At 36.2% G+C, this 26,307-nt stretch overlaps 1 protein-coding gene across 1 annotated transcript; it reads right to left on the reverse strand.

Annotated features, from left to right (window-relative positions):
• Positions 1–196: 196 nt before the first annotated feature.
• On the reverse strand, positions 197–24,913 carry LOC136835609 (serine hydroxymethyltransferase, mitochondrial-like). Its single transcript, XM_067099351.1, has 10 exons — positions 24,736–24,913; positions 13,439–13,597; positions 12,144–12,254; positions 10,695–10,864; positions 8,062–8,266; positions 7,355–7,494; positions 6,895–7,060; positions 6,413–6,512; positions 2,920–3,075; positions 197–2,306 (listed from the first exon to the last, which is right to left on the reverse strand). Exons 1-10 carry the CDS (start codon positions 24,769–24,771, stop codon positions 2,068–2,070), a joined length of 1,482 nt encoding a protein of 493 aa, XP_066955452.1. The 5' UTR covers positions 24,772–24,913; the 3' UTR covers positions 197–2,067.
• Positions 24,914–26,307: the final 1,394 nt, after the last annotated feature.

A 26,307-nucleotide genomic window follows, 5' to 3' on the forward strand; every position in this document is an offset into this window, starting at 1 on the left:
GGGTGAGAATGTCCAGTTCAGGCAATAGCTCACGAAGTCTGGGGTAAGAGGCCCATCCATAGCCTTCATTTTCAAAGAGGATTTCTGGTAAATTTATGGCTTGTGACTTCATCTCAAGTAAACACGACATCATTCTCACACCACTGAATCAGAATACATATACAGATAAAGTTAGCATTGTAAACAAACTGCATAATAACCAAGTATTTCTTTATTGTCAACATAATTAAAATTAACAACCTAGAAGTAAAAATAAATTTTTCCCACAGCAGACGTTTTAGCCTGATATGTACTAAAGATGATATATGACAATGAGCTTTCCTACAGTCTTCTTCAATTGTCAATAAATTTACAATGTTTAATTCCCCAGTCAATGACAAAAGACTAAACCCCCCCCCCAACAATAGAGCAGATTTTACAACAGATATTTATAGATTTATGCATACAGACTAGAATTGTAAAATTTCCCGGGGCAATTTTTTTTTTCTGTTCTGTTACATTCAACAACCTAGGTTTAGGAAAAGGGTATCTCAAAGAGTAACAAAATAAAACTTGATATCTTAGTCATGCATTCAAGTACAGAATTTTGTTGCATACAAAAGTACTTGAGCAGTTTGAGAGATTTCATATTGGTAGTTACCATAATTAGCCAGTTTTATTCTTAAAGTAATATTTGATGTACTTGAAGGTTACATGACTGAGTTAAAAAATTTCTCTAATACAGTACTCACCTTTGTAATATGGCAAAAAGAATACAGTGTCTTTAGTACGATAGAGTATTCCAAATGTACAAGGTAACACAGACTGAAGAACTACCTGGATTGTTTTACATTGCCTTCAGGATTTTATCGTAAATAATATCACTCCTGCCTTCAGGATTTTATCGTACTCATATCACTCCTGTAGATAAGTTAAGTCAGTGGTTACATATAAAGTAATTTAGGAATTTTTGTGCTGTAATCAATAAGTAAAATAATTTGATGAAAGATCCAGATTAAGATCCCATGATAAGTACATCAGTAGGCTGATAATAGAGAATCTGTCATACAATGTATTATTCTTAGGATTACCCCAAACACCCATATTAACTAAGTACCTAAAATTCATGAATACTTCCAATTGAGTGTTAAAATACTATATATATATATATTGTATTTTCACAGCCTGTAATGGTTATCTTACATGCTAAAATAATTGACATTTGTTTATAATTGCAAACATTTTTTTAATTTCTGCTTTTTTTTTAAGTCTTTTAATAAAAACTGCATTTTTGTGCAGGACAAGTACAGTACTTCACTGAACTTACAAGAAAATGCAAGTTCTTTACTCGAGTTGGCCTTATGCCAGCACAGGCTCTTGGTATTGGGCAGCCCATAAAATGCATGTTCAGTTAGCATTTTCCTTTCATGGTACCATACAGACACCCAAGAAGAAAAGCATATTTTAATAACTAAATTTCAGTGGAAGATGTAAATCTAAATTTCACACTGCACCATAATGCAATGTTGACCCTTCAACCCATTCATGGAGTGGAATCTTACGAGGACTATAAATAAGAATAACCAACCAAATACATTACCTCAGTGGCTTGATTAAACTCCTTAATTATTAAGGTTAAACTGACATTGCAAACTAGACAACAAGGAAATAATTTAACTGTAACCATACAATATCTGATCATATACCACACTTAATTTCCATCCACTATCTTGATCCTTCATGGCAATATGATTGAAAAATCTGGTCCAGCCTTTTCTGTTTCCTGTCAACCCAACCTTTGATTCCACACAGTCTTTGCTCTCTACACTACATATATAGTAATGTAGATTTTTGCCAGTTCATTTTCTAAAGAAACACAGCTTTGATAAAAATTTCTCTTGGGCAAATTGTTAATACCCTCAATATAGTATATAACCAGTTGTGACAAAAAGTTTCATCAGGCACTGTACTTACTGTAAACCTGTAATTCAGATAATACAGTAACAAATATATTTTAAAAACATTGATGATGGCACGATAACCTTAGAAAATTCAACATATGTACTTGGATAATGTTATAACCTGTCTTCAATGATCATCAAAACCAGGCATAGGGAACTTCAAGCTAAATTCATTGACAGTTTTTTGTAGGTCTTTGAGCTTTCCACTAATTTCTGGATCATTAACTAAAGTGGCTTTGAAGTCAGCTAGTTTCTTTCCAGACTTTGCAGTAGCCTCTAAAGCAATAGCACAGGCTTTGTCAAGAAGTTCAACAACATACACAAAATCTTGATTCATGAAGTTACGTGATGTCAGAGCTGGAGTACCTGAAATTAATGAGATAGACATAAAATTCAAGTTCAGTGTTAAAACTATCTTGGTACTTTTACAGTACAGTTCCTTTACTTTCTGAATCTCATTCAAATTCCATTTTTCTTAATCTCAATGTCATTCATTTCCATATGATCTAATAAATACATGTATACAAGACATACCTCGGTTAAACAAAAATTAATGTATGGGAAAACCACACCTCCACCCCCAAGTCCAAGATGTCTGGGGATGGACAGTTTTATGGAAACTGAATGGAATACAGAATGTGGCTTTAAGGTCTAAATTCATGTATTGCTCAAAGGGAAATTGAAAGCAGAAAGGTTTGAAAGGTGTAAGAGGAGGAAAACCTCACAGTTGCACTATGAAACAATTGTTAGGAAAGAGTGGATAGCAAGATGGAAGAAAGAGAATAAGAACAGAGGTACAGTAAAAGGAATGAAAGGGGTTGCAACTAAGGACGGAAGGGACCCTGCAAAGAACCTTAAGCAAAGCCTACAGTGCACTGCCCCCTATGGTGATGGAAACTGAAGCATTGTTTTTTCAATGTGACTAAAACTTGAATAATCAGAGTATTTTATCTAGAATGGAGTTCAACAAAAGACTTACCTAATCTCAAGCCCCCAGGATTTAGAGCACTCTTGTCACCAGGAACAGAATTCTTGTTAACTGTGATGTTGCAGGCATTGCAAACTGTTTCAACTCGGGCACCATCCAGTCCTTTGGGTCGTAAATCTACTAACACTAAATGGTTGTCAGTTCCTCCTGAGAATGAGAGCAATCATTTTTTAAAATCCAAAACTGACACAAATTCTTGAGTACTCTCACTGTTATGTAAATGTACAGATTCCCTGCACTGTTGTGAAAATAGTAACCTAGAGAGAGAGCGCAGAAAGTTCCAGCCAAGCCAGTAACTCAAACCAGAAGACAATTTCTGTACTTACAGTGCTTAGTTTTAAAATTATATGTAATATATGAACAAAAGTATGAAACTGGACAATATAGCCTGGCACTGGGACAGGGAAGACCATTCAGTGATGTCATGGCAATTAGAAATGACTGTATGATAAATCTAATAATAAACAAAAACATGCATATTACTGTATTCACACAATCATAAGTTAAAAAGGTAATTTAGAAGTGCATATTACTGTATTCACACAATCATACATTAAAAAGGTCATTTAGAAATAAATTTCAATGTTCTTTAAAATAAATAAATTTCATAAATTTTCAATGTTCTTTAAAATAAATAAATTTCACTGTTCTTAAAAATATGAATGTCTTAAAGCCATAATAAGCACAAGTGAAATTTCTTCTTAAATCTCAGCAACAGATTTATGGCAGAGACTCTCCTGCTGCTTATAAATCCTAAACAGCACACTAGAATGTGATCAACTGATAGTACTCGCTGTCACAGTGAGCACATTGGTTCACTACTGCCATCTAAAGTATCTTTTGTAAGGAGGATACACTGGAAACAACTTCAACCTTTTCGTTGGCACTGAAACTTGTAGGCCAGGGGCTAATCTAATTTAGTTCTTTTTTCTCATCATTAGCAAGGTGAGGGACATCCACCTCTTTTCCCACTTCCTCAAATGACCTAACTGGTCTCTTCGCATCAGAGTGGGGAACACTTTACATTGTCTGCTAATTCATTATCACCGATTCTCACGTGAGAGGGAATCCAGCGAAATGAACAGTTTTGTCCCCAAAAGAAGTGTGAAAGAACCATTCTTGGGCAATTTCAAGTAAAGGTTGGTAAAACTGAGTCAGTATATGACAAAAGCATTTTGTTACCATTTAAAACTAGTTCCAAAGCCTTAACTCATGCTTTCAACTCTGTGGTATATTCATCAGAATAGTCAAATAATTCAGCTCAATTCATCCTTGTGAATTACAGCACATTCACCACCATTCTCTTGACTTTGAACAGTGGAACTGTGTACTTCACAGGGTACTTGTTTTTTTGCCTCTTGTGCTAGTTTTTCTACTTGGTTCTTCTAATGGAAGCAATGATTCTTCAACTGCAAACTCACTACTATTGTAAGAGCTCGTGTTGGAAGTTAGGCTAATTACCTGTCATTTTTTTCTGGAACTGGACTTCTTATGGCTATATCTTCCTTGCGGGGTACGCTCGTTTGATCATCTCACTAGTCAGAGAAATGACAATTTGGACACCGTTTCTCAGCCATCTCAAAGCTGAAAAAGTCGTTAGCATTGGGCTGTAGGTCCAGTCTTTAAGGAGGCAAAATAAGTCATTGGAGTCACAGGACAATAAAAGTGGAATGATCAGTCTCACTGATCAACTTCGAAACGTACTGTAAAATGGCGAAAGGCATAAGCCTCCAGATGTAAAAGGATACTAAAGATGTCTTGCTTGTTCAAGGGTGAGAGAAGTCAGAGCAGAACAGTGCCAAGTCAAGAAAAGAAGGACTATGATCAAACTTCTAAAGAGGTTAAACAAATTTCTGGAAGTCAAGGTGCCAAGATCAATTGTCCTTATCTCCTGACTTTATCGATTAAACTGTTTGTAGTTACATCCTTCTTTCTTGGGATGTGTCTGGTTGGCCACTGTACTGAGTGTTCTACTGTCTACTAGTGTACCTGCACTGCAACAGAGTAGATGAAAGGACACTAGGCCCTTTGTTGACCATGGCACTGCCGTGGTGTCATAGCTATCACCCTGAGGAGTGTCTATCTTTGGATCTTGAGACTATTGAAAGCCTAAAAAGAACTGTCTTCAAGTATCAAGAAAGAAAGTGTAGGAGACTGCCACCCTGGTCATTGCTTTGAAGAATGAAAAACCTCAGGAAGAGGATAGTGTAACCATGGCACAACCTTGGAGTGCCTATTCAGACCCTGAGACTCCTGAAACTGTCTTAAGATCCTCATAACATTCTCTCCCTCTTGGGTTGTGAATCAACTGGTAATTGCAGCAGCAGCAGCAGCAGCAGCTACTGCTTACATCTCCCACCTCTTCCACCCCTCACAGAGGTAGTGTGACTACACGGCGCTCCTAGACACCATTTCTTGGCTGAGTCGGAACGAAAAACAAGGTTATTTTATTATTAAAGAATTCATAATCGAAAACTATTTTTCTTTGCAATGTTTTATCTTTTATATAAACCCATCAATCTTACTCCTTTTCCCTCTCTCTTCAGGTGAAATTTGGTATATGGTCATAAACACTAGCAGGGTATCTGCCAGCATCTTGGAGCTCGCTAAGCCTGTGCACATTGTTTTCTTTGAAATGTTTTGCTTTTTGCACCTGGATGTATTCCACACAAAAAGGATATTTCACGACTACTGTAATACGTTTGTATAAAAACTAGTTTTATTGTAAAAAAAATTTTTTTTAATTACATGTATTTGGAACTTTCTTCATAAGATAGCATTTAATAATATGATACTCATTGTCTATCTATATCTAGAATGGATTAAATTCAGAAATGAAATAGAAATTGGATTAAAAAACAGGCAAAAAAAATAGCATTCAAACACTTCACTCTGTGGCAAATGCTCTGCACAAGCAGCCATTATTTCATCTGGCTTCAGGATTTATTATATATAGCCTGGAGCAACGTCCACAAAACGTGGACCAACCACTGTGACGTAGTAGTTGAAAGGCATGGTAGAATTATGTCTGTCATAAGTTAAAATCACAGCCATTTACTGAATGAAAAAGAGAACACATGAGAGCTTAGTTTCTTTAATGCAAGACCATTTTAATCACCAATGTTACACCTTACGAAATGTAACTTCAACAAAGTGTTAAGCATTTATGTGGGAACATATCAACAAAGGTCACATAGAAATTATGTTTGATGTGAAAATAACGTGAAACACGAGTCACAGAGATGTTTGAGATATACTTGGTGACAAATAATGAAGGGTAAGCCAGCTCAAGTGGGTTGCAGGGATAGCCCCTAGACTGGGTGCTTAGTAACACCCCATCCATTTGAGACTCCTAGCGGAAAGAATTTTTCAATTACATTTAACTAACTGGACTTTGTAAACATTTAAGTAAGTAATCAACCCTTCATGTGTTCCAAATAAAATATATCAAAATTAAAGTAAAACCAATTTATTCTGATCTTACCTGAAACCAGCACAAAGTCACGTTTTAGAAGTTCTTCTGCCATAGTTTTACAGTTACTCATAACCTTCTCTTGATACGCCCGAAATTCTGGGGTTTGAGCCTGCAATAAGAAAGAAATCTTAGCAGGGGGAAGAGGTAAACAGTGATGATGATAACTGAGGGATATCACAAATATTATCTAGTATGTGAACAATTTAATCCTCTAGTGTTCTCTATAAAATATTTGACACTTTTTTTTTATTCAGTGAAGTGAACTCATGACCTCAACAATGCAAATTGCCTGTAGTCTTGAGTACAGCAGCAAGTCCTGATCTTTAATGGGAAGGAAATTCCCGATATTATTACAGACAATACTCTCTAGAAAATAAAGGCAACAATTCTATAAAAGGTATTCCCTGGAATCATGGAAGATATTTCTTCTCTGCCCAAACTTTTTTAAGTCATGATCTTTAATGGGAAGTAATTCTAAGGTATTCTCTTACCTGTCTCAGAGCAACAGCAACAGAAGCAATAGCATGATTATGGGGTCCACCCTGGAGTCCAGGGAAGAGAGCTTGGTTTATGCGTTGTTCTAGGTCATATTTTATTTCTTTTCCAGTCTTCTTGTTGATGGATTTAACTCCTCGTCGGAAAAATATTAAACCAGACCTGTAATAAATCAACTTACATTCAGTGCATTTATAGTTCTGAAGCATTTTAATAATCATTAATGTCTAATATTCAAGACTGACTGTACACACAGAAGCTAACAACTTTTACTTAACATCATTAAGAGTGTGCTGTAGCTGGAAATTAATTCTGATGATGCTAGTACATTACTGATAATTTTTAAGCAAGTAAACACATTTCAACGCTATTAATTTAAGTAACATCATCATTCCAACTCTCTTTCAGTAACATCATCATTGCAACTCTCTTTCTCTATGTTGATGATATGGTTACCTTGGGCCCCTCAGTGTCTTGTGGGTGGTGGTGGTGACAACATGGCAGTAGTCAAACGGTGAAGGAATCAAATCTGCTGCAACCAGACCTGAGATATGAGCCATGTCTGCCAGAAGTACTGCATTAACTTCATCTGATATCTGGACAAAACAGAAACTAAACTTCTAAAAGTTAATTCAAAATATAGGACCACCTTTCTTCACTAACTACTTTCAATTAACAGTATCCACTCCTCAATGGTTTTGCATTTACATGAAATCATTACTCTGGCAAAACCATTCCCTTTAATACTCCTTGACACACAGAGACCTAAAAAGAGTAAGTCTTTCTCTCTTCTACTCCAAAGCAGCGTCATTATTCTGACAGGCTCTCGAGTAGAAGAGAGAAAGAATTAACTATGACTGACCAAAGCCAACCAATGCAAGGTTAATACAAAATCCAGCTGCTCTATTGTGATATTTTTCAATTCTTTGCTAAAGGTTAGGGGTATTGGTTTAAATGTTAGTGTTTTAAAGGAACAAAAGTTATCAGCGTATTATGTGAGCATCTTTTAATTAGATGCTCAAATCCTTTTTTGTACACGAAGAAAAAGGACACTGAGAACAGTAAAATATAAAACAGATTCAGTTTTCAATTATCTTGAAAGCACTTCTGTAAAATTTCTTGAAAGCACTGATGTGAAATTTCATGTCTAAAAAATCACTTACCTCTCTCATTCTCTTGTAATCTATGAGTCTGGCATATGCACTAGCACCAGCAATTATCATGCGTGGTCTAAACAGGCGAGCATGTTCATACAATTTGTCATAATCTATCTGTCCAGTCTTTGGATTTAGTCTATACGGCATCGATTCAAAATATATTGAAGTTGCTGATATTCTCTTGGTGTCTGTCATGAAGCCATGAGTTAAACTGAAATAGATTTCAAGAAATTTAGGGAACCGGAACCAACTCATACTTAAGAAATTACAATACTATAAGAATCTAAATCACAGTTTTACTAAACAATAAAAACATGACAATCAAATCATAGATTTATATACATCCAAAATTAGAATCATCACATTAAGGCACATTACATAAATTAAGAGCTTCACTGCTATGCTAGTTACATCAACCTAATTGCTCTTGCCATCTTTTTCTTGAAAATTTACGATCATAACCTTAGAACTAGCCAGACGCTTTGGAATGAAAGTATTGCCAGGACCCACGGCAGGCAAAATGAGGACAAATTTATTAATATAAGAGTAAACCCATAACTTAACAAGGCCATTTTGTTGGCCATGAAATGTTCCAAAGACAAACCTTCTCTCAGAAAGAAAGGCACCTAAGCATTCTTCTTCCACACAACCAAATTTTCATATTCTTGTAACATCTGACCTGACCTGGTGTGCTCTAGTGTTCGCTGAAAGCACTGTTGTACTCTGGTTGTAGCACTGGAGGACAGAGGAATTTATGGACTATATATTTTTTGTAGGATTTTATAATCAGGTTGTGTTGTGGTTTTCAATATTTATGTGTATTTTTCAAAATGCAAATTTTCTTTGCGATAAATGATTCACAAAATATGTAGGCTAGTCACCTTAATGATTGTTTGTGCAATAATTTTTCATTAGCCTTAGTTCATCAATTCTGTTCCCAAGTTAGGGTGTTTCTGTCACTTATATTTCATATTTTGTACTTAGCTTTCTTTTCAGTGGTGATACTTACACACTGATACTGAATTTACGGTGAAAAGCTTGAAATAATTTATTAATAATCTTAATACTTTGATAATATAAAGGGTAAACCTTGCAATGCTCGTACGACAACTATTACCAGACTCTAGCCTAACCTTCCCTATTCTTTACTGGTGGAATGGTCCAAGCATTATGTTAGAAGTAAAGATACAGAGGACATTATATGGGAAATCCCACTTCTGCTCTGTGTTATCTTGTTATCACAACTCTCTCTCTCTCTAATAGGTGAGTAACTGCTGCTTTACTAGCAAACATACCAGTTGGCAGCCCTCCTATAATCAAAACATAGAAAAGGTTCTATAGCCTCAACAGACACTTGTAAAGAGAAGGTCACCCCACTATTAAAGCAGCAGTCCTCAGGAAAAAGCTAGGATAAGCCAGTGATCGCATGGCTTTGTTTGTAGACATGTTTTTGGATGAACAAATAGTAAGATAAAAATACAAAAAAGTTGGGTGTGAAGCTGTGTTGCTTGAAAGTGCACACGAAAGGTGGTGAGTTTCACTGAAGAGTACAGTTGTGACAGGAAGGGTAATCCCATGATTGCAGCAAAAAAGTAAAATTAATAAGATAAATTTAACAGGGCTCTTTATCTTATCCTTATGGCAGCTACCTCATAAATCAGAATAGGGGCTTTGGAACCTCTATAACTCCTTTTAGCACCTATGGGTTTCAAGAGACTCGGAAGATGATGAAACACAATCTTATAAGAACACCATAGGTGAAGGTAAAAGATGCATGGAAAAATACAGGAAAAAACTAAATCTTGCAAAAAAAAAAAACAAGGATGAATAGACTAGCTATAGTGGGAGAATAGTAATACATATGACAGGTGAGATTTCAGAAAAGAGAAGTGGTGAAAACAGTGCATAGTGCATTGTCTCTATGGTCTTTGTGGGCTGAGCAGATGAGAAAGCTGGGTCTTCAGATGCAGAAAGTAAACAATGAAGAGTCATTATTATCTATATTGCTCTATGTAACTCTCATTCCTGCAACCCACAGAGTGCAGGTAGGTACACAGTTTAATTAAGGTCATATGACAATCCAAAATGAGACTGCATCTACAGCAAAAGGAGAGTCCAAAAGCATTTTTTAATATGCCAACCAATTAAGAGTGCAAGTACACCATATCTCTAACACAGATAGTGTGTACACTGAGGAATGCCTTAAAAACTCCTTCCTAGTCTTCCAATAATATACCAAGAAAATGAGTCGTCACAAAAACACTAACAAATACAAACACAAGAGAAGAAAATGCATAAAAAAACTGAAACAATCAAAGGTCAAAATTCCACTACCCGAGCAGCAGTGGAGACATCCTGACTCCTTAATTAATAAGTGAAATTGTATAGCCAGATGAACCACCGTGATACCAGGAATACTCAGCATACAAGTTTATTTCCTTCATTGAAACAAAATTTTTTTAAGACAAATACTGTGTATATACAGTGAAGATATATACCACTAACTAAAATATAAAAAATGATCTTATGGAAAATAATATACACTTATGAATACAATATTTCAAATAGGTTGTACAATGTACAGTACAGGTACACATAAAATTATGAAAGTAAAATGTTAAAATATATAATTTTCTTACTGTCCTCCTTCAGGAAGATCCAGCCCCATGATTCTATCATGAGGGTTCAACAGTCCTGTGTAAACGGCAAAATTGGCGGGTGAACCTGAATAAGGCTGCACATTGGCTCCCCAGTCTTCTGGCTTAAGGCGGAATGCATCTAGTGCCCGCTTACGACAGAGTTCCTCAACCTGAAAGCCACACAGTTACAGGTGTGCTTAGCACCTCAGTCTGAAAGCTACAAGACTACCCTACAAGTGGTACAGTACAGTACTTTGAATCCCAATCCAGTAGATTTATAACTCAAAATCTAAGTTCAGCCTCACGCAGAAAAACAATTACTGCAGAGCCAAATGAAAATTTAAAGGCTAATTTATTTCAAAACTCAATATCATATTGGTAGAACTAATATATGTCTGCCTGAATGTCTTGCCTGATCAGGACCAAGAGATTGGTGACTAATCTCTTCCCTTGAAATTCCACCGTGAACTACTCAACCTGGTTTGATCCACTTTCTTTTGTTGTATACATGAAGGCTTCAACAGCTAGGAGCCGATGAACAGAACTGGCATATTGGATTAAAGAAATATGAATGAATTCCTAAGACTGGAATAACGAAAGCAATTACAATTTGCCTGGTATAATCATGTAAAATTAAGAAAACTAGAGATACAAACATTGCAGACAATGTGAATGCTGAACCACGAGAAATCAGGGACAACCAGATGAAGTAATTCATAGTGGCAACTCTTAGACGGTGCACTGTACAAATATCTTCAAGATGCTACAGTAGGTATTCATAGTTTTAGATATGTGGCACTATCAAGTAATAAAAAATTAACTTCCTAGTAAGTACACATATCTAAATCCTTTCCAATGAAGGTTACTTGACTAACTGTAGCAAAGTTACTTGGTTGAGTTAACAGAACTGTGCGCCAGTCCATTAGCATAATTGCAGAATCTCTTAACTTAACTGGTATTTGAAATTTGCAAATGTGTGTACAACTGTATACGCTCATTTCATAATAATTGTGCAATACGCTCATTTCATAATAATTGTGCAATACAGTAATTTAAGAATTCTGGATCACTAATTACTTCAAACCACTGTACACACAGAAATTTTTAAGATATAAAATTCACTTTTACATCAGTTTACATTAGCCGTATCACATATAGTAGCTACCTTCTCACACACACACACACACACACACATCAAAGAACTTTCTCACCCCTGTGACATCCAGGTTGCTGATGTGGTATTACAAAAAAGAATATTGTTTTTTTTAAATAATATTCTTTTTAAAATAATTATGTATGTTGATATGTGAGCAAATATGGCAAGGTGTTGATTTCCTGCCAGACACACAAGGAGGGAAGATTCTTCATTGGAGTCTGTCTGAGAGAGCTGCTGACTGCATGATCTGCTAATGCAAACTGATGGGATTGTGTTATGAACGAAAACCGTACCTTGTCAATGATATCCGTACCACCATAGTATCTCTGACCTGGATAGCCCTCAGAATATTTGTTGTTAAGACAGGAACCTAAGGCTTCTAAGCCTGCTTTGGTACAGAAGTTCTGAAAAGGTTAATAAATTAGGGTTAAGCACATATTTAACGAATTTCATTACACAAATTGCTGTGCCTCATTAATCATTAGTTAATTAATACACTGTAACTGATCCTCTAATGGCCGATAGAGGCCATCTAACAGAAAACTGAAAGGGTGCAATTTTGGCTTGTTATCTTACGCGTCACCCACTTCGAGGTGCTAGTACTAAATACCGTATGGTAAGTGTAAAGTAGACGGCTGCACGAAGATATCGTTTATTAATATAATAATTTGTCGACCACACAATATAGAAATGAGTGTATATAATACTTTGATCCCCGAGGGGCTAGTACTAAACACAGCGTCCCAAGGAGTTTCCGCCATGTCTAATACTAGTACCTCGGAGTAGGTGACGCCTAGATAGCAACCCAAAGTAGTACCACTGAGAGTACTTTATTTTAAACCCTGCAATATTTGGCAGTAATGAACTTAATGCCAATTGCCTTGGCTTCAGTCCTAAATACCAAGTAACCCTCTACTCTTTCTTTCAATATTCACCCTGTCAACCAAAAACAGCCAACACCACATTGGTTACTAATCTCAGTACAATAGATGTTCTTTAGACCTGATCAGGTCTCGAGAACTACATACAGTACTTGGCATCAAAAATTTCCCCTTGAATTTAAATTCAAAACCCACAAAGCCACTGTCCTGGCAGAGCTTTCTTACTTTGCTCTTTTTCCGGTCACCATATGACAGGTTTCATTACAATGGTTTTCTGTCCTCTCTTTTTCCCTTCCACGCTTCCTTCTTCAAACCATTTATAAGAACTATTTCTTTAACCTGCTGTTAAGGTCAGCCCAACAGCAGATAGAAGCTCCTACCTAAGAGCTTTCCTTTCTGTACTTCTATAATAGCTACTGCCATTATTATAAATAGTATAGGGACTCGGCTAATCATTTACAAATACCATAAGACATATTCTGCTGATTTGCCATCCGCACCTCCTTTCCTATCTAGCAGCTTCTCTTTATTTTAATAAAAAAAAAAACACACAGCCTCTTTCTTTACTCACTTCCACTGCAGTTATTTCATTCTAAAGATACTTCTGTTGTCCAATTCCAAGTCATTGGAAGGTGTCAGCTCATTCACTAAAGACTGTTTCCCAAGGCAAAGATTGTAAGGATATACCCGGCAGAAAAAAAACTCACCTCCGAGGCAATAAGTTCAAGCCCTTTCAGCTGCCTTTTCTTCTCCTCTTTAATAAGCTCCCAGACCTCTGGGTCATCCTCTGATAATGATTCATTCCCCGTGAGAGTTGAAGCCAGTCGAGAATTAACAAGAACTGCTCGTAGACTACTGTTGTTACCCTGAAGAAAGAGAGATGAGAGAAAAGTGATACATCCTCATATTTGTATAACTGAATCACGAAAATATGCAACGTGATGAATGTATAATTAATGACAATGCCACGCAAGAAAGCGTCGTTTCGCTTTCCTTCGTGGCATTGCCTTTGTTTATAATCGTGTTTATACAGAAAACATATCTGCGAAATAAGGATTGTGGCAGGATCAGAAACTGCAGGTGACTTGGTGGTCCCGTGATGAACAGGGTTCAAAATCCCATTCTGCATTTGTTATCGGCAGCTTCCACCTCTGTCACTGTCTAATGGACAGTTCTACCTAAACGCAGTCGTAAAATTATGATAACTTATTAAAAGTAGATTTCCAGTGTCCCCTGTATGTTCACATTTAGAGACTGGCTAAGATACTGAATTCCAGAATCTTCGCTTTGTACGTTTACTAAAAGAAAATTAATAGTTGTGCTTCACTCCAATTTATAGAATAGAATATAGAGCTTAGGCCACAAGTCCAAGCGCTGGGATTTATGCTCCGTTGATCTTTCTGAGACTGATACCAACCTGTTTCATCACAAATGTTTCATGTGCTTTATAAAACGTGCCATCATTTTTTTTATTTAAACATACATAAACAATCAAGCTACCAACGGTTTTAAGATGATGATAGATAAATGAGTTGCCTAACTGAAGGAATTCTGTGGATTTTCTGACGTTTTCAAGCTAAGGGAACTTTATTGTGTTGAAATCTGTTCGTGGCGTCCCAAGAGTGTACTCTGGGACCTATACAACATTTTCTTTTCATTTTCCTACACCTATACAAACTTGAGCTGACTGTAACCATGGGCCTGTATGAACACTGACCTTGACTGTTAACACAACAAAATACCAGTCCAAATGTCTACTTGGCATCTGCCCCTAAACTGACCAATCAGTGGCATGCCGGTGAAGGCGTGTTTCACCAAAGCTTTATGATTGGTGGGCCTCTCATGCCACGCAGGGTATAAGCTGCTGCTCTGTGCAACAACAAATGATTAAGAAACACATTTCATGAGCTTAAGCGTATTGTTACAGACAGCTGAAACTGAACCTCTTTTTGCAGAAGTGTTTATAACCGAAGAATCTGTTTTTGCTAATGCCCTTCGCTCCTTGTAGTCAAGGTATTATTTGGAGCACAACTACTGAAAACAAACTGAACTGAAAAAACTGACATTTTTAGGTTTTAAATTTTCCACTTTAATATGAATGAAAAAAATATGGGCGAGACTTGTCTAATGACCTTGAACCAAAGAAAAGCCAGCTCGTTCATCCCTAAGGGATCAACACCTTGCCTAGCTATAGTAAAACCAAAATGACTACGAACATGCAAGTTTTCGGCGTGCCGCTTTTCCAAGATTTCATCCATAAACCTTATTTGACCTACTGTAGGTCTACATATCCAGTACGTTGTAGTAGTAGTTCGATTGTAAAACCATGTTTCTTTAAAGTAACTGTTACTGGTAGGTTCCAATTTGTCAACTGCAAAAGTTTACGGGGGTTCTCTACTTTCTACAAACCCACTACCTTTTGATTCCATGTAAGAAAGGCCTTACAACCTGCAGTTAATTTAGCATTTTACAAGATATGAATGTCTTAACAATGGAGAATTAACGGAGAAACTGCCCAAACAATATAGACCACAGATGGTGGAGAAGAATATCTTTATATATTCATTGCGATGAACCTCAGCCATTATACTATTAAAAAATGTCTTGTGAAAAATGTACATATATTGCCAAATCATTATTATAACAGTTGATATTATGGTTAAAATAAGAAAAATTGTAACTTTATTTAAATAGAGTTATACTATTAACAAATAAAATTTAAAATACATAATCTGTACGATTCACTATGTTAATATAGTGCAAAATCATTTTTGTAATTTGTTAATATTAATTGTACCTTTATCTAAATAAAATTGTGGCTGAACCACACTTTACATTACGCTTACTAAGACTCAACTTTCTGAACTATTCCCTACCGTGGTTAGCTAGCTAACTGCCCTCATTCTCTTTCACCCATTCTTACCTATCAGCATAATAATAATAATAATAATAATAATAATAATAATAATAATAATAATAATAATAATAATGTCTTCAATAAACGCGCCGCCTCTACGGAGACGAAAGGAAGAAAGTTCCAACGTCTTCTCTCTGTAAAAGTCTTAGTCCTAACTGATGCTAAGTCATGTTACACAGCAACCAAAGGAATGCACTGTCTACTTTTTACGACAGTTTAATGAACTCTCAAATGCTAAGGTGCTGAATTCGTCCCCTTTACTTTCCTCGGCGTCAGTAACTGTCAATTTTTTTGTTGAGGGGGGGGGGAGGATAAACATCCAAACGCCCTCTCTCCCCCACTTTCTGTTCTTTAAAGAAAAACTTTCCCATTAATTAGGCCTGCTCTATATGAGTAGGGTTCATACTCTGAATAATAATAATCATCATCATCACGGAAGCTAATTATAATCACGTAACGACAGATCCTGAATTTTTTTAACTTGAGAGAGAGAGAGAGAGAGAGAGAGAGAGAGAGAGAGAGAGAGAGAGAGAGAGAGAGAGAGAAGAAACGCTTAAAAATTCGAAACGAAAGGAAGTCACGGAAGGAAGCGTCTAGGCTAACCCAGTCTTCTTTTAGACCAGACAACGGAACTTGGCATTGGACCCTAAAGTATTTAGGAACGACACAAAAAATAAATAAATACAATAGAAAAAATGCACATTTGCCGTTATCCAATTAATTAAAATTAAATATTCGATGGCAAGGTGAGAGAGAGAGAGAGAGAGAGAAATTGGTAATGGATGATTTAAAAAAATAAGGGTAAAGATCGGTCTCTCGTATGTGTGTGTATATATATATATATATATATATATATATATATATATATATATATATATATATATATATATATATTTAACTTTATCACATACACAATTGTTCTGTGCATTAGTAGAATTACTGAAAGGATCTCATTCAAACTGGATTGTATCTAATGGAGTATTTATTCAGAAAATGTTACAAGCTATCTTGGACAAACAGTCCACATTATCAAGTATCCGGACTGTTTGCCGAAGATAGCTTGTAACTTTTTCTGAATAAATACTCCATTAGATACCATCCAGTTTGAATGAGGTCCTTTCAGTAATATATACAGTATATATGTATGTATGTATGTATGTATTATTGAAAGTTTCGAGCGTGGTTTTCAAAATCAAATCAGTAGCATTTCCGCTTGGTTTATTCACCCCAGAACGCAATGCTATAATTTCTGCAAGAGTTCACTGACACCGTACTCTCAAAACTTGGCCCAGTTACAAAAAACATTCTCTCTCTCTCTCTCTCTCTGCTACTTGAGTAGCACTGTAAATATAACCCACAAGCAAACGATCAATAAGCAATAACAAGACGCTTGGCATACCGGGGATTAAACTCACGAAGCAAATGACATAAGCGTTGTTAATTTGCTTTAACTGACGAATGCCTGGCATTCGATCTCATTTGTGATAAGCCGCGCATGCGCTGATAGCGGTGCTTCCCGCGTACCTGGCGGTTGTAAATTATTGTACTCTACCGATTCGCCAACGACCCCATTCAAAATATAATTCAAAGTTTTCACTCGGAAGAGTCTGACATCAGAGACAATGCAAGACAGACCTGTCTGGTAGTCACCAAAGCGTAAAGTTTATGAGACAAAATAGTCCTAGTTTACGTAAAGTTGTTCGTTCCTTTTTATTTTAGCAATGAAAACATTCCACCGATATCTGACGTTCAATGAGAGAGAGAGCATATAATGATAATACAAAGGGGTAGGCAGAACGAATTAAAGCAGGACAATACACAAGGGGTAGGCAGAACGAATTAAAGCAGAATGAAAAGTGAACAACACGACAGCAGAGAAATGCGTCGGGAAAATAAGACGGAGAACCATGGGTGTTCCAACAACCCAAGCAGAATCTCGCCAAGGATTTGCAGAAAAAAAAGTGGAAATAAAGTCGTAAGCGCAAAGCTAACTAGGCACAGGGAAGTAAGAGGGAGTATAGTACATCGGAAAATGAACTGGTCGTTACTATAATCATTTGCAGCTAAAATTCATATATACGCTTGTAAAAATCAGCTCTAGCTCTTTAACCTGCTGTTTATTTTTACAGAACACAGTTAACCGCATCCTCAACTTGATAAAAAAAACAAATTACATCGCCATAACGTCAAGGCGAAAAAGCTAGTTGCATCTTGATTTTAGTAAGCCAAAATTCCGAAGTACCTCCAAATTGTAATTTTACTTTCTCAAGCAGAAATGCAGTAGTATATATATCCCCTAACGCTCCAATTTACTTTGACAGTTAAGTTTCAACCCTAAATATGGAACTGAAGCTGAAAACTGACAAATAACTGTCAAAAGCTTGACGTCCAACACGACTTTTATAAGAATCGGGGTCACTGTGTTTGTGATGACTCTGAAACAAACAGTCTGGCACGTGGGTAAAATTCTGTTGGCGTACCCGTGCAGGCATCGCCGCATTTTCCACCGTCCTCCCCCAAGACAATAACCCTGTCACACCTCCAAATTCTGCGTCACCCTGGCTAGCAGATAGCAACGGCTGACTGCAATAAACACTCGAAATATACCAAAAAATATGTTCTTGTAACAACATTTCAGTCGGGGCTAAAAGTTTCTTTGAGAGAGAAATGGCAACTTTATTACTCCAACAGTCACTAAAACAAACATACTCCACTGTAAAAAGCAAGTACACTGTATTCAGCCTCGATCATATTGTTTTCAAACTAACTGTACTAGGAACTGCGAGTTTGAAGTTCGGGAGCCATATTCTAATTGACACTTCCTGAGAATAGATTAGCACCTTAGTCCTAACGTAGCTAGGAGTCTTGGAACCTTATGCGATTCTTACATTATGAAAGGCATACATTGTTGCTGGATATAGATAAATAAAAATCTAAAGATCAAAAACAAAACAAAACAAAAATAGAGAAATTAGCACTAAACCTGTAAAAGAAGGGACCCACTTTTCAGAATCTGTTGCTTACAAAATAAAAATTCTGCAGATTTAATCTATAGTCTTTTTAAAGGTGGAAACTGCTGAGATGGGCTGCTTGCGTATAGTCTAAAGAAACTGATAAGGGGAGAAATGTGGAAATACGGTCTACGAAACACAATTCAAGCATCATCATCTTCTAGAGCTTTATTTTTTTTTTTTGGGGGGGGGGAGAGGGAGTGTTAGACTACTCTCTCCATCCGCCACCACCTTTTCAAATTTTCTTCGGATCTGTTTCATTAGGGCATTACGATACCCACAGTCTCCTGGCCTTTACTTGCGTGCATTTCAATAACAATAGCACGGAAGTCCCCATTAGGTTAGCCCCGTAGAGTCCCTTTCTTGTATTCCATTTGTTTATCTTATCTACCAAACATCAGTTTGTGTCGAGTTACAACTTGTGATCGGTAATGCCTGTTGACAGTCATGAGAAATTTAGATTCTGACTGGCCTCATGAAAATTTCTACAGGTCAAAGATCCCGACTTCAATATCCGCTAAACTTCTAGCATACTGAAATATGCAACAACTTAATTTTGCCATTATATTCGTGATTAGAGACCAAATATACTCCTTTATACTTGGCCAGAAGCACCAAACGCGCAGGCGCACACAACCCAAAATGCATATGTCCCTACCATTCTGAAATGCAGTTCCTGAAATCGGAAGCAAGTCAACTCGATGCATAGCCTGGACGCCGCAACACGAGGCGTGCATTCTGAAAAATTATCAAGGCCAAAGCGCTTATCAATGACGAGCCTTGAGGAGATATATTTAAGTTCGTACTTTTGACAGTATATCGGTCTGCTTTCAGCTCAAAGTTTGTAAGATACGTTGGTTTTGTGGGACCAATACTCACGACTGCATGTCACTTATTTTCTAGTAAATTTACTTTCTCTCCGTATTGAGGTGAAACAGAAATGTAAACTTCCAACTAAGAGAAAACTAAGATATTCGCGAACAATCTTAAATAACTATCTGGCAACTATTCTATCAGGAATTCTTAAAAATGAGAAATGGCCCATCTAGTAGTGAAGTAGTGATAATTATTCTTGCTGTTCATATCGAAGGCGTCTTCCGTTAATTCAGATTGGTTTCGATGTCTATCAAGCGTTAACGAACAACATGGGCCATAATGGAATAGCCAATCTTCACTATGAAATTGTAAGCTACTTGGCTACCTTTACTTTACCGAGAGCGATGAACGCAATCTTCGTAGATCTGTAGCATATATCAGTGTAAAAAATAAGTGAGAAACAAGAAGAAAATTTCACGCATTTCTTAGCATTCATTTCAGAAGAAATCTTAAAAATAGGCGGAAATAAAAAAGACAACGAAATTCGCTTCAAAATGAACTAGCAAAATATAATAAGATACTTCCGTAGAGCACTTAGGGTTCTCTATTTCCTGGCCTAGACAACCTTTGTCCATGTTACGGAGCACCCTATCACCTTGAAAAAGTAGACGACGCTGATAGAGCCTATTGAAATTGCTTCGAACATGAGGGGTAAATAATTCCACAGGAATCTGCGCAAAAACCTTGCTTCCCCTAGCCTGATAAATATAGCAAAAACTTAAGCCTGCGGTGAAAATGAATTTTGCATCAAGTCTAAAGAAGAACCGGTGAAAGATATCCACGACAATGAAAGGGACATATTAAAGTTGGGAGAGTCTTGAAAACATAAGTCTAATGTAATGCAACACAGAAACATGCCACACTATGCTCTACTTAGAAGTGTGCAAATGGTCTTATATCATTAAGGATAAGCATAATTCTACGGTAAAAATATTAAAGGCAATTAAGCTTTCTAAATGTTCTTCGTTTGTGGTACAATGAGAGAGAGAGAGAGAGAGAGAGAGAGAGAGAGAGAGAGAGAGAGAGAGAGAGAGAGAGAGAGAGAGAGAGAGAGAGAATTGCGGATTAACTCTTGAAAACGGCAACTAACTAAAACTGGTTTTTGAGGGTAGTCGACCGGTCTACCGAACTGTTGCCCTGACCAGAATGCACAAAGACTTCCAAAAATTAAATAAAATATGATCATTCAGATTCTCACAATTAAGATTATACAAAAACAAGCGCCATTTTTTTTATTTTGATGACATACAAGTTATTAGCTAAGTAAAGGACTCTTTGAAGTGGTGAATTGTATTTACATGCATGCAGTTTCCTAGTTTAGTAATGCACTGAGCAAGAGGTTAAAGAGGAGGAAGCAGGCAGGATGCCGAATACTAGATGAGAGAGAGAGAGAGAGAGAGAGAGAGAGAGAGAGAGAGAGAGAGAGAGAGAGAGAGAGAGAGAGAGAGAGAGAGAATGTCAGTTATCCTAAATTAAAAAAATATGAAAATTCATGACAATTAGTACCATAGTATGTATATGTTGCCAAAAAAAGTTTCCAAATATATACCGCACCACAAAACTACCTGTTAACATAAAATAAACTTTTACCTTACATTAACACTCATTTTGCGTTACCTTATGGTTAATACCAAGCATAGATAAAAAAAACATTAATCCAGTGATAAGATATCGACCTCCTCTGAATGAACACAAACATCAGACCAATCATTATCCGGGTCTCACTGGATATTACCTAAAGTGGAAAAGTTATCTAAGAGGAGATATTATCTCTCGAGTGCTGAAAGGGTTGTTATGTATCATCTTGGGTGCAGAACAAACCATAGAGCTGTTATTTACGAAATCTTCTCTAGGTGTGTTAGGTAAAAGTATTACATTTACGTAAAGTTGGTTATCTCTCTCACAGTGACATTTGTTATGTCTGTTCAGTTCAAGAAGGAACACCTGCAGATATACTTGTCGTGTTGCAAGTTTCCTTCGTCATGAACTGCAAAAAGATTGAAGTCTCTCTCTCTCTCTCTCTCTCTCTCTCTCTCTCTCTCTCTCTCTCTCTCTCTCTCTCTCTCTCTCGCTAAGATAATTGTCGTCCTGTGCCGTTCCTATTAGTTTGCATATTGCCGTCATATCAACAGAGAAAGGATTATATATATATATATATATATATATATATATATATATATATATATATATATATATATATATATATATATATATATATACTCTATTGATATGACTGTAATATGCAAATTAATATGTTAAAACCTCACAGAACGACAATTATCTTAGCGAGAGAGAGAGAGAGAGAGAGACTACAATCTTTTTTCTTTCTGCAGTTCAAGACGAAGGAAAAGTTGCAACACGACAAATGTACCATTCGAGGTGTTCCCCGAGAACTCGGGTCTGGAGTCACTTTCTAAACTGTCGAAACACTTCATTCTTTGGTGAGAGGAGAAAACTTGAGTATTGTAAAGTCATTCAAGAATTTGGACAGCTAAATGAAATACCGGTTGGAGCGGATGATAAATGACGGAAAGCAACTAAACTGGGTCTAGGAGGGAACGCTGCAAAACTCGTGTTGTACGTGTAGTACTACCTACAGTACTTTGCACACTGCAAAAAAAAAAAAAGGTCTTTTACAGGAAAGCACAACCTAAGGTCGGCGAAGTTAGTTTAAGACACAGAATTATAAGCAAAAGGTTACGTTTGCTTTATTACGAACTGCTGTTAAAAACCCCATCCATGCAGACTGCAAGATCTCGTTATACGTTCAATACCTCTGCAGTCTTCTATACTAAACTTCAAGATTTTTATTTTTATTACAGCAGACACTGAATCAAGCACTGTTACGAGACAAATAACACGTAAACTGGCAAAACTAATAAAATTATATCGACAGAAATGCATTCAACTACTACATTTGCTCAAACCACATTTTAAGTGTTGAGAATGTTACTGAACACAGCTAATTAAAAAAAATACCCTTTAACTACAATAAATGACCTATTTCTTCCTGATACTGTTAACCGTGCTGGTTGCGTCATACATATTCAACTTAGGCCTATATACCCTCTCAAATTTTCATATAGAGATCTATATGATAAGGCCTATATACTCATTTAAATTTTCATATGGACTCTATATGGTAAATGCAGTTTACACAGTCATCACGTATATGTATTCACATACATATCCTACTTCCTCTTAATCATAGTAAAACCAACAAGTACTACTGCCTATTTCTGAGCAGGTTGCAAGAAGCTCTATCCAAAATTAAAATTTATTTATTTTATTTACTTGGTAAAATAAGCTATGTTATCTGGTTTTCTCTCTTATATTTCGTTTCTAATTCATTTTTTGGATCTCGACAACTGTCTCTATTGTGGCATTCTGCTTTTCTAACTAGGTTTACAACTTTGCTTGTAACACATAATTTGTCCTAGGCCTGCATGAGAAACAAGAGCCCGTGCTGGTATAGCAAGCTGTGTACAGGCACACGCACATTATACATACGGGAAGTCAAACGTTACACAATGACACTTAATGCCCTATGTGCACTGATTATACAACCGTGTGGAAGGCGGGGGGATGACGGCTAAAGTAGATAAATAATCTTCAAAACGTACTTTGTTCCTAAATAATCTTTCAAAATGGTTTGCGACAAATTTTTTGTCACTCTTTTAATAATATTCTTTTCTTCTTCTTTTAACGTTCCTGACAGGGGTAAGCACGATGCCTTCTTTGAATACTGTTCCAAGAGTGTTTGCTTGGTAAAGTAATGGTCAAATTTTACATGTAATTGTGTCCTCTTTTAATAATAATAATAATAATAATAATAATAATAATAATAATAATAATAATAATAATAATAATATTAAGGGAATAGACCCTCTTTTAAACAGGTCTTATTACAAAGGATGGCTGTATTATGCATAATCCAGCCATCCTTTTTAATAATAATAATAATAATAATAATAATAATAATAATATTAATAGGCCTTAATCACTTTTTTAAGTTCGTACATAAAAGTAACAAGAAGTAACTGGTCAATATTCTCAAACCAACTCAAGTAACAAGAAGTAACTGGTCAATATTCTCAAACCAACTCAACTGTCAGTGTTCAAAAAAAAAAAAAAAAAACTCTATACAAAGTGAAAATCAACTTCTGAACTGCGATTTCCGTAAAAAAAAAAAATGCTTGAAATAAAATAGCACGGCAGACCGAATCGGGGTCAAGAACCTTCTTCACACGTTCGAGTTCGACTGCCAAGACTGGTACTTGACTACTTGTGTCATGATCCAACACATAAATACTTAAGCCACGCTGAGAAATACCGAGTACTGTATTTTGCTGGCGAGGTCGTTCACTTGAATGAAAGAGGGTGGCTTCTTAAACTTCGTATTTTTCTCTACCAATTACAGTAAATGTTTAAACTTTTGTATTTTTTATAAGTTGCTCTCTTCCAATTTTCAGTAAATAAAAAAATTAGTTTACTCTAAGAAAATACCCCCCTCCATAGCTAATACGGCAAATTGTAACCAGAACACCCGTTGGTGAAGTTATATTGGGCTTTTTTATTATTTTTTTTTTTAACTAAATACAACTGTATATCTTACTTTAATACCACGACAAGCCACATGGGAATGAATGCTAAATCATACAACAAAAAACAGTAAATATCTCAATAACAATAAATATGCGATAGATTTGAATAATCTGATTTTCATATTCAGCATATCAAAGTCTTGAGAACTGCATAAAAACTCCAACATTGAGCTGTGGTATTAAATTATGCACAAATAACATTACGGAAGATGATCACACTCACACGAATTCGCTTGCATCTGTGATTAGATAAAAAACTGGACTTCCTGTAACTTAATATTCCATTAAAAAAAAGGCTACAAAATAATAATGATAAAAAGACATTGCGATTCATCAAACGCTCTGCTATCGACCAATCACTTTCCAACCGCAAGATTGCGAATCATTCTTGCGTGAAGCAATGCAGTAAATCACTAGATTGTCCCCAAGCTTTCAAATTTTTCTCAACCTTAAAAACAGTGCATGAGGCCACACTCGTGGTGGTGACAGCTTACCTGCTTTGGATTACAAACCTACTGTATCTCGACGAACGACAACATTTTGAAGAGAAATGTATTAATAAATCATCTGAATTATGATATTCGCTGGGTACTTACATTCAACAGCTGACGAAATAGCCGGGAGGAGAGCATTTTTCGATCTCGTTTTGGGGCTGACGCAACACAACCGATCGAATGACAGCGACGAGTGTCTCCACCTATATCTCAACTAAGACTGAAGGAGTATTTAGTTTTAGCTGGCCCGACCAGTCGCTACTACTCTAGCAGACAACACACCTTTAAGGCAACTTTTGAAATGATCGTCTCTTTACTTGAAAACTGTCGTATTTTACGTAACGGCGTACCGTACCGTACTGGACTGTACTGTACTGTACCTTCGGTGGCAGATATAAAGTGTTTATCATTCATAAATGTATATCATGTAAGTATGATCATAAAATAGGGACCGGTGATGGCATAAAGAAACTAGTGGATTTTAGCTCCAATTTAAATGCAAGGGCGAGAACTGTAATTGAGCAAACGCCAACTAAATGAAAGAAGAAATGGAGAGCTTCTTAAAATGCCTCAACATTGAATAAGATGTAATTACGAAAATAAGGTCTTTAATGCAACTAATATGATAATGACAACGGCCTTATACAATCTGTTCATCTTTGGTTATTATCGTACACAATGAAGTGATGATTTCATAAGTGCAACAGTTGCCACTTGGCTTTTATATAACATTTCTTTACCAAATACCTTTATGAAATTCAATACGATAATATTTTAAAGGTAAATAAATAAGGCCATAATTAACTTGAAATACTTACATAATTATGTAAGCAAGTACTCATTTTATTGACGTCTCATTCATGAAGGTTCTAATCACTAAACGTTACCAATGTCGAATATTTTCAAGGTGTTAAAGTTTCGACAAAAAATGTTTCCATGCTAAATGATAATAAAAAATTATGGTAAATTACATTTACTAGTGTTTATGTAATATTACCATGACTGATCTCCATCAGTGAACTGTTTGAGTGGTATCCTAAAAAAGGTATGGGCCTAGTGATAGACATATTGAAAAGAGACACTCTTGATTGCATTTGTCCAATACCTTTTGTATTTTAAAATCCTGTGCCCCAAAGAGATGGTTGTATTTGTTCTTAACATACCAGATAAAAACAAAAAAACTACTTCAGTGTTACTGATTGCTATCTGCCTATTATAACAACAAATGCAAATATGCTATTTCAAAGACTATGGCAACTTATGAAGTAGCTTTTCATGTTTCATTGCCCACTCAAAAGCAGTCAGCCAGGCCATTAGAAAATGACAGTGTTAAATATAGACTAATAATTCACATATACTTTCTAGTTCTTTTAATGTTTAGGATCTTACTTTAATAACGGAGTCTTGCACACAAACTAACCAGCTCTTTGATGACTTATGAAAATTAGGCTATAAAGCCAAGCACTAGGTACATTCAGCCATGGAGTGTTTAAGACAGTGAAAAAAGAGGTAGTTGGAGTAGTTGTACAGCATTCTGTGGGAAAGGAGATCCAGCAGATCTTTCTTTAACATTTCTGCCTTATAAAAGTTTTTTCACCTAATTATCATCCATTCTGTCTCAAACCCTTGATTTATCTGTCCACCTACACTAACTCCTTTTACCATTCTTTCTAT

This window comes from Macrobrachium rosenbergii, chromosome 55 (assembly GCF_040412425.1).
Source record: "Macrobrachium rosenbergii isolate ZJJX-2024 chromosome 55, ASM4041242v1, whole genome shotgun sequence".
Taxonomy (NCBI): Eukaryota; Metazoa; Arthropoda; class Malacostraca; order Decapoda; family Palaemonidae; genus Macrobrachium; species Macrobrachium rosenbergii.

What these genes read in the sequence shown, in the direction of transcription:
- LOC136835609 (XM_067099351.1), bottom strand. Translation starts at nt 24,771, where the DNA reads ATGCTCTCCTCCCGGCTATTTCGTCAGCTGTTGAAT. An exon ending in TGACTTTGTGCTGGTTTCAG is followed by an intron (nt 3,076 to 6,412) that starts GTAAGATCAGAA and finishes TCTCATTCTCAG; the next exon opens with GAGGAACTGACAACCATTTA. An exon ending in TCCTGGGGGCTTGAGATTAG is followed by an intron (nt 2,307 to 2,919) that starts GTAAGTCTTTTG and finishes CATTAATTTCAG; the next exon opens with GTACTCCAGCTCTGACATCA.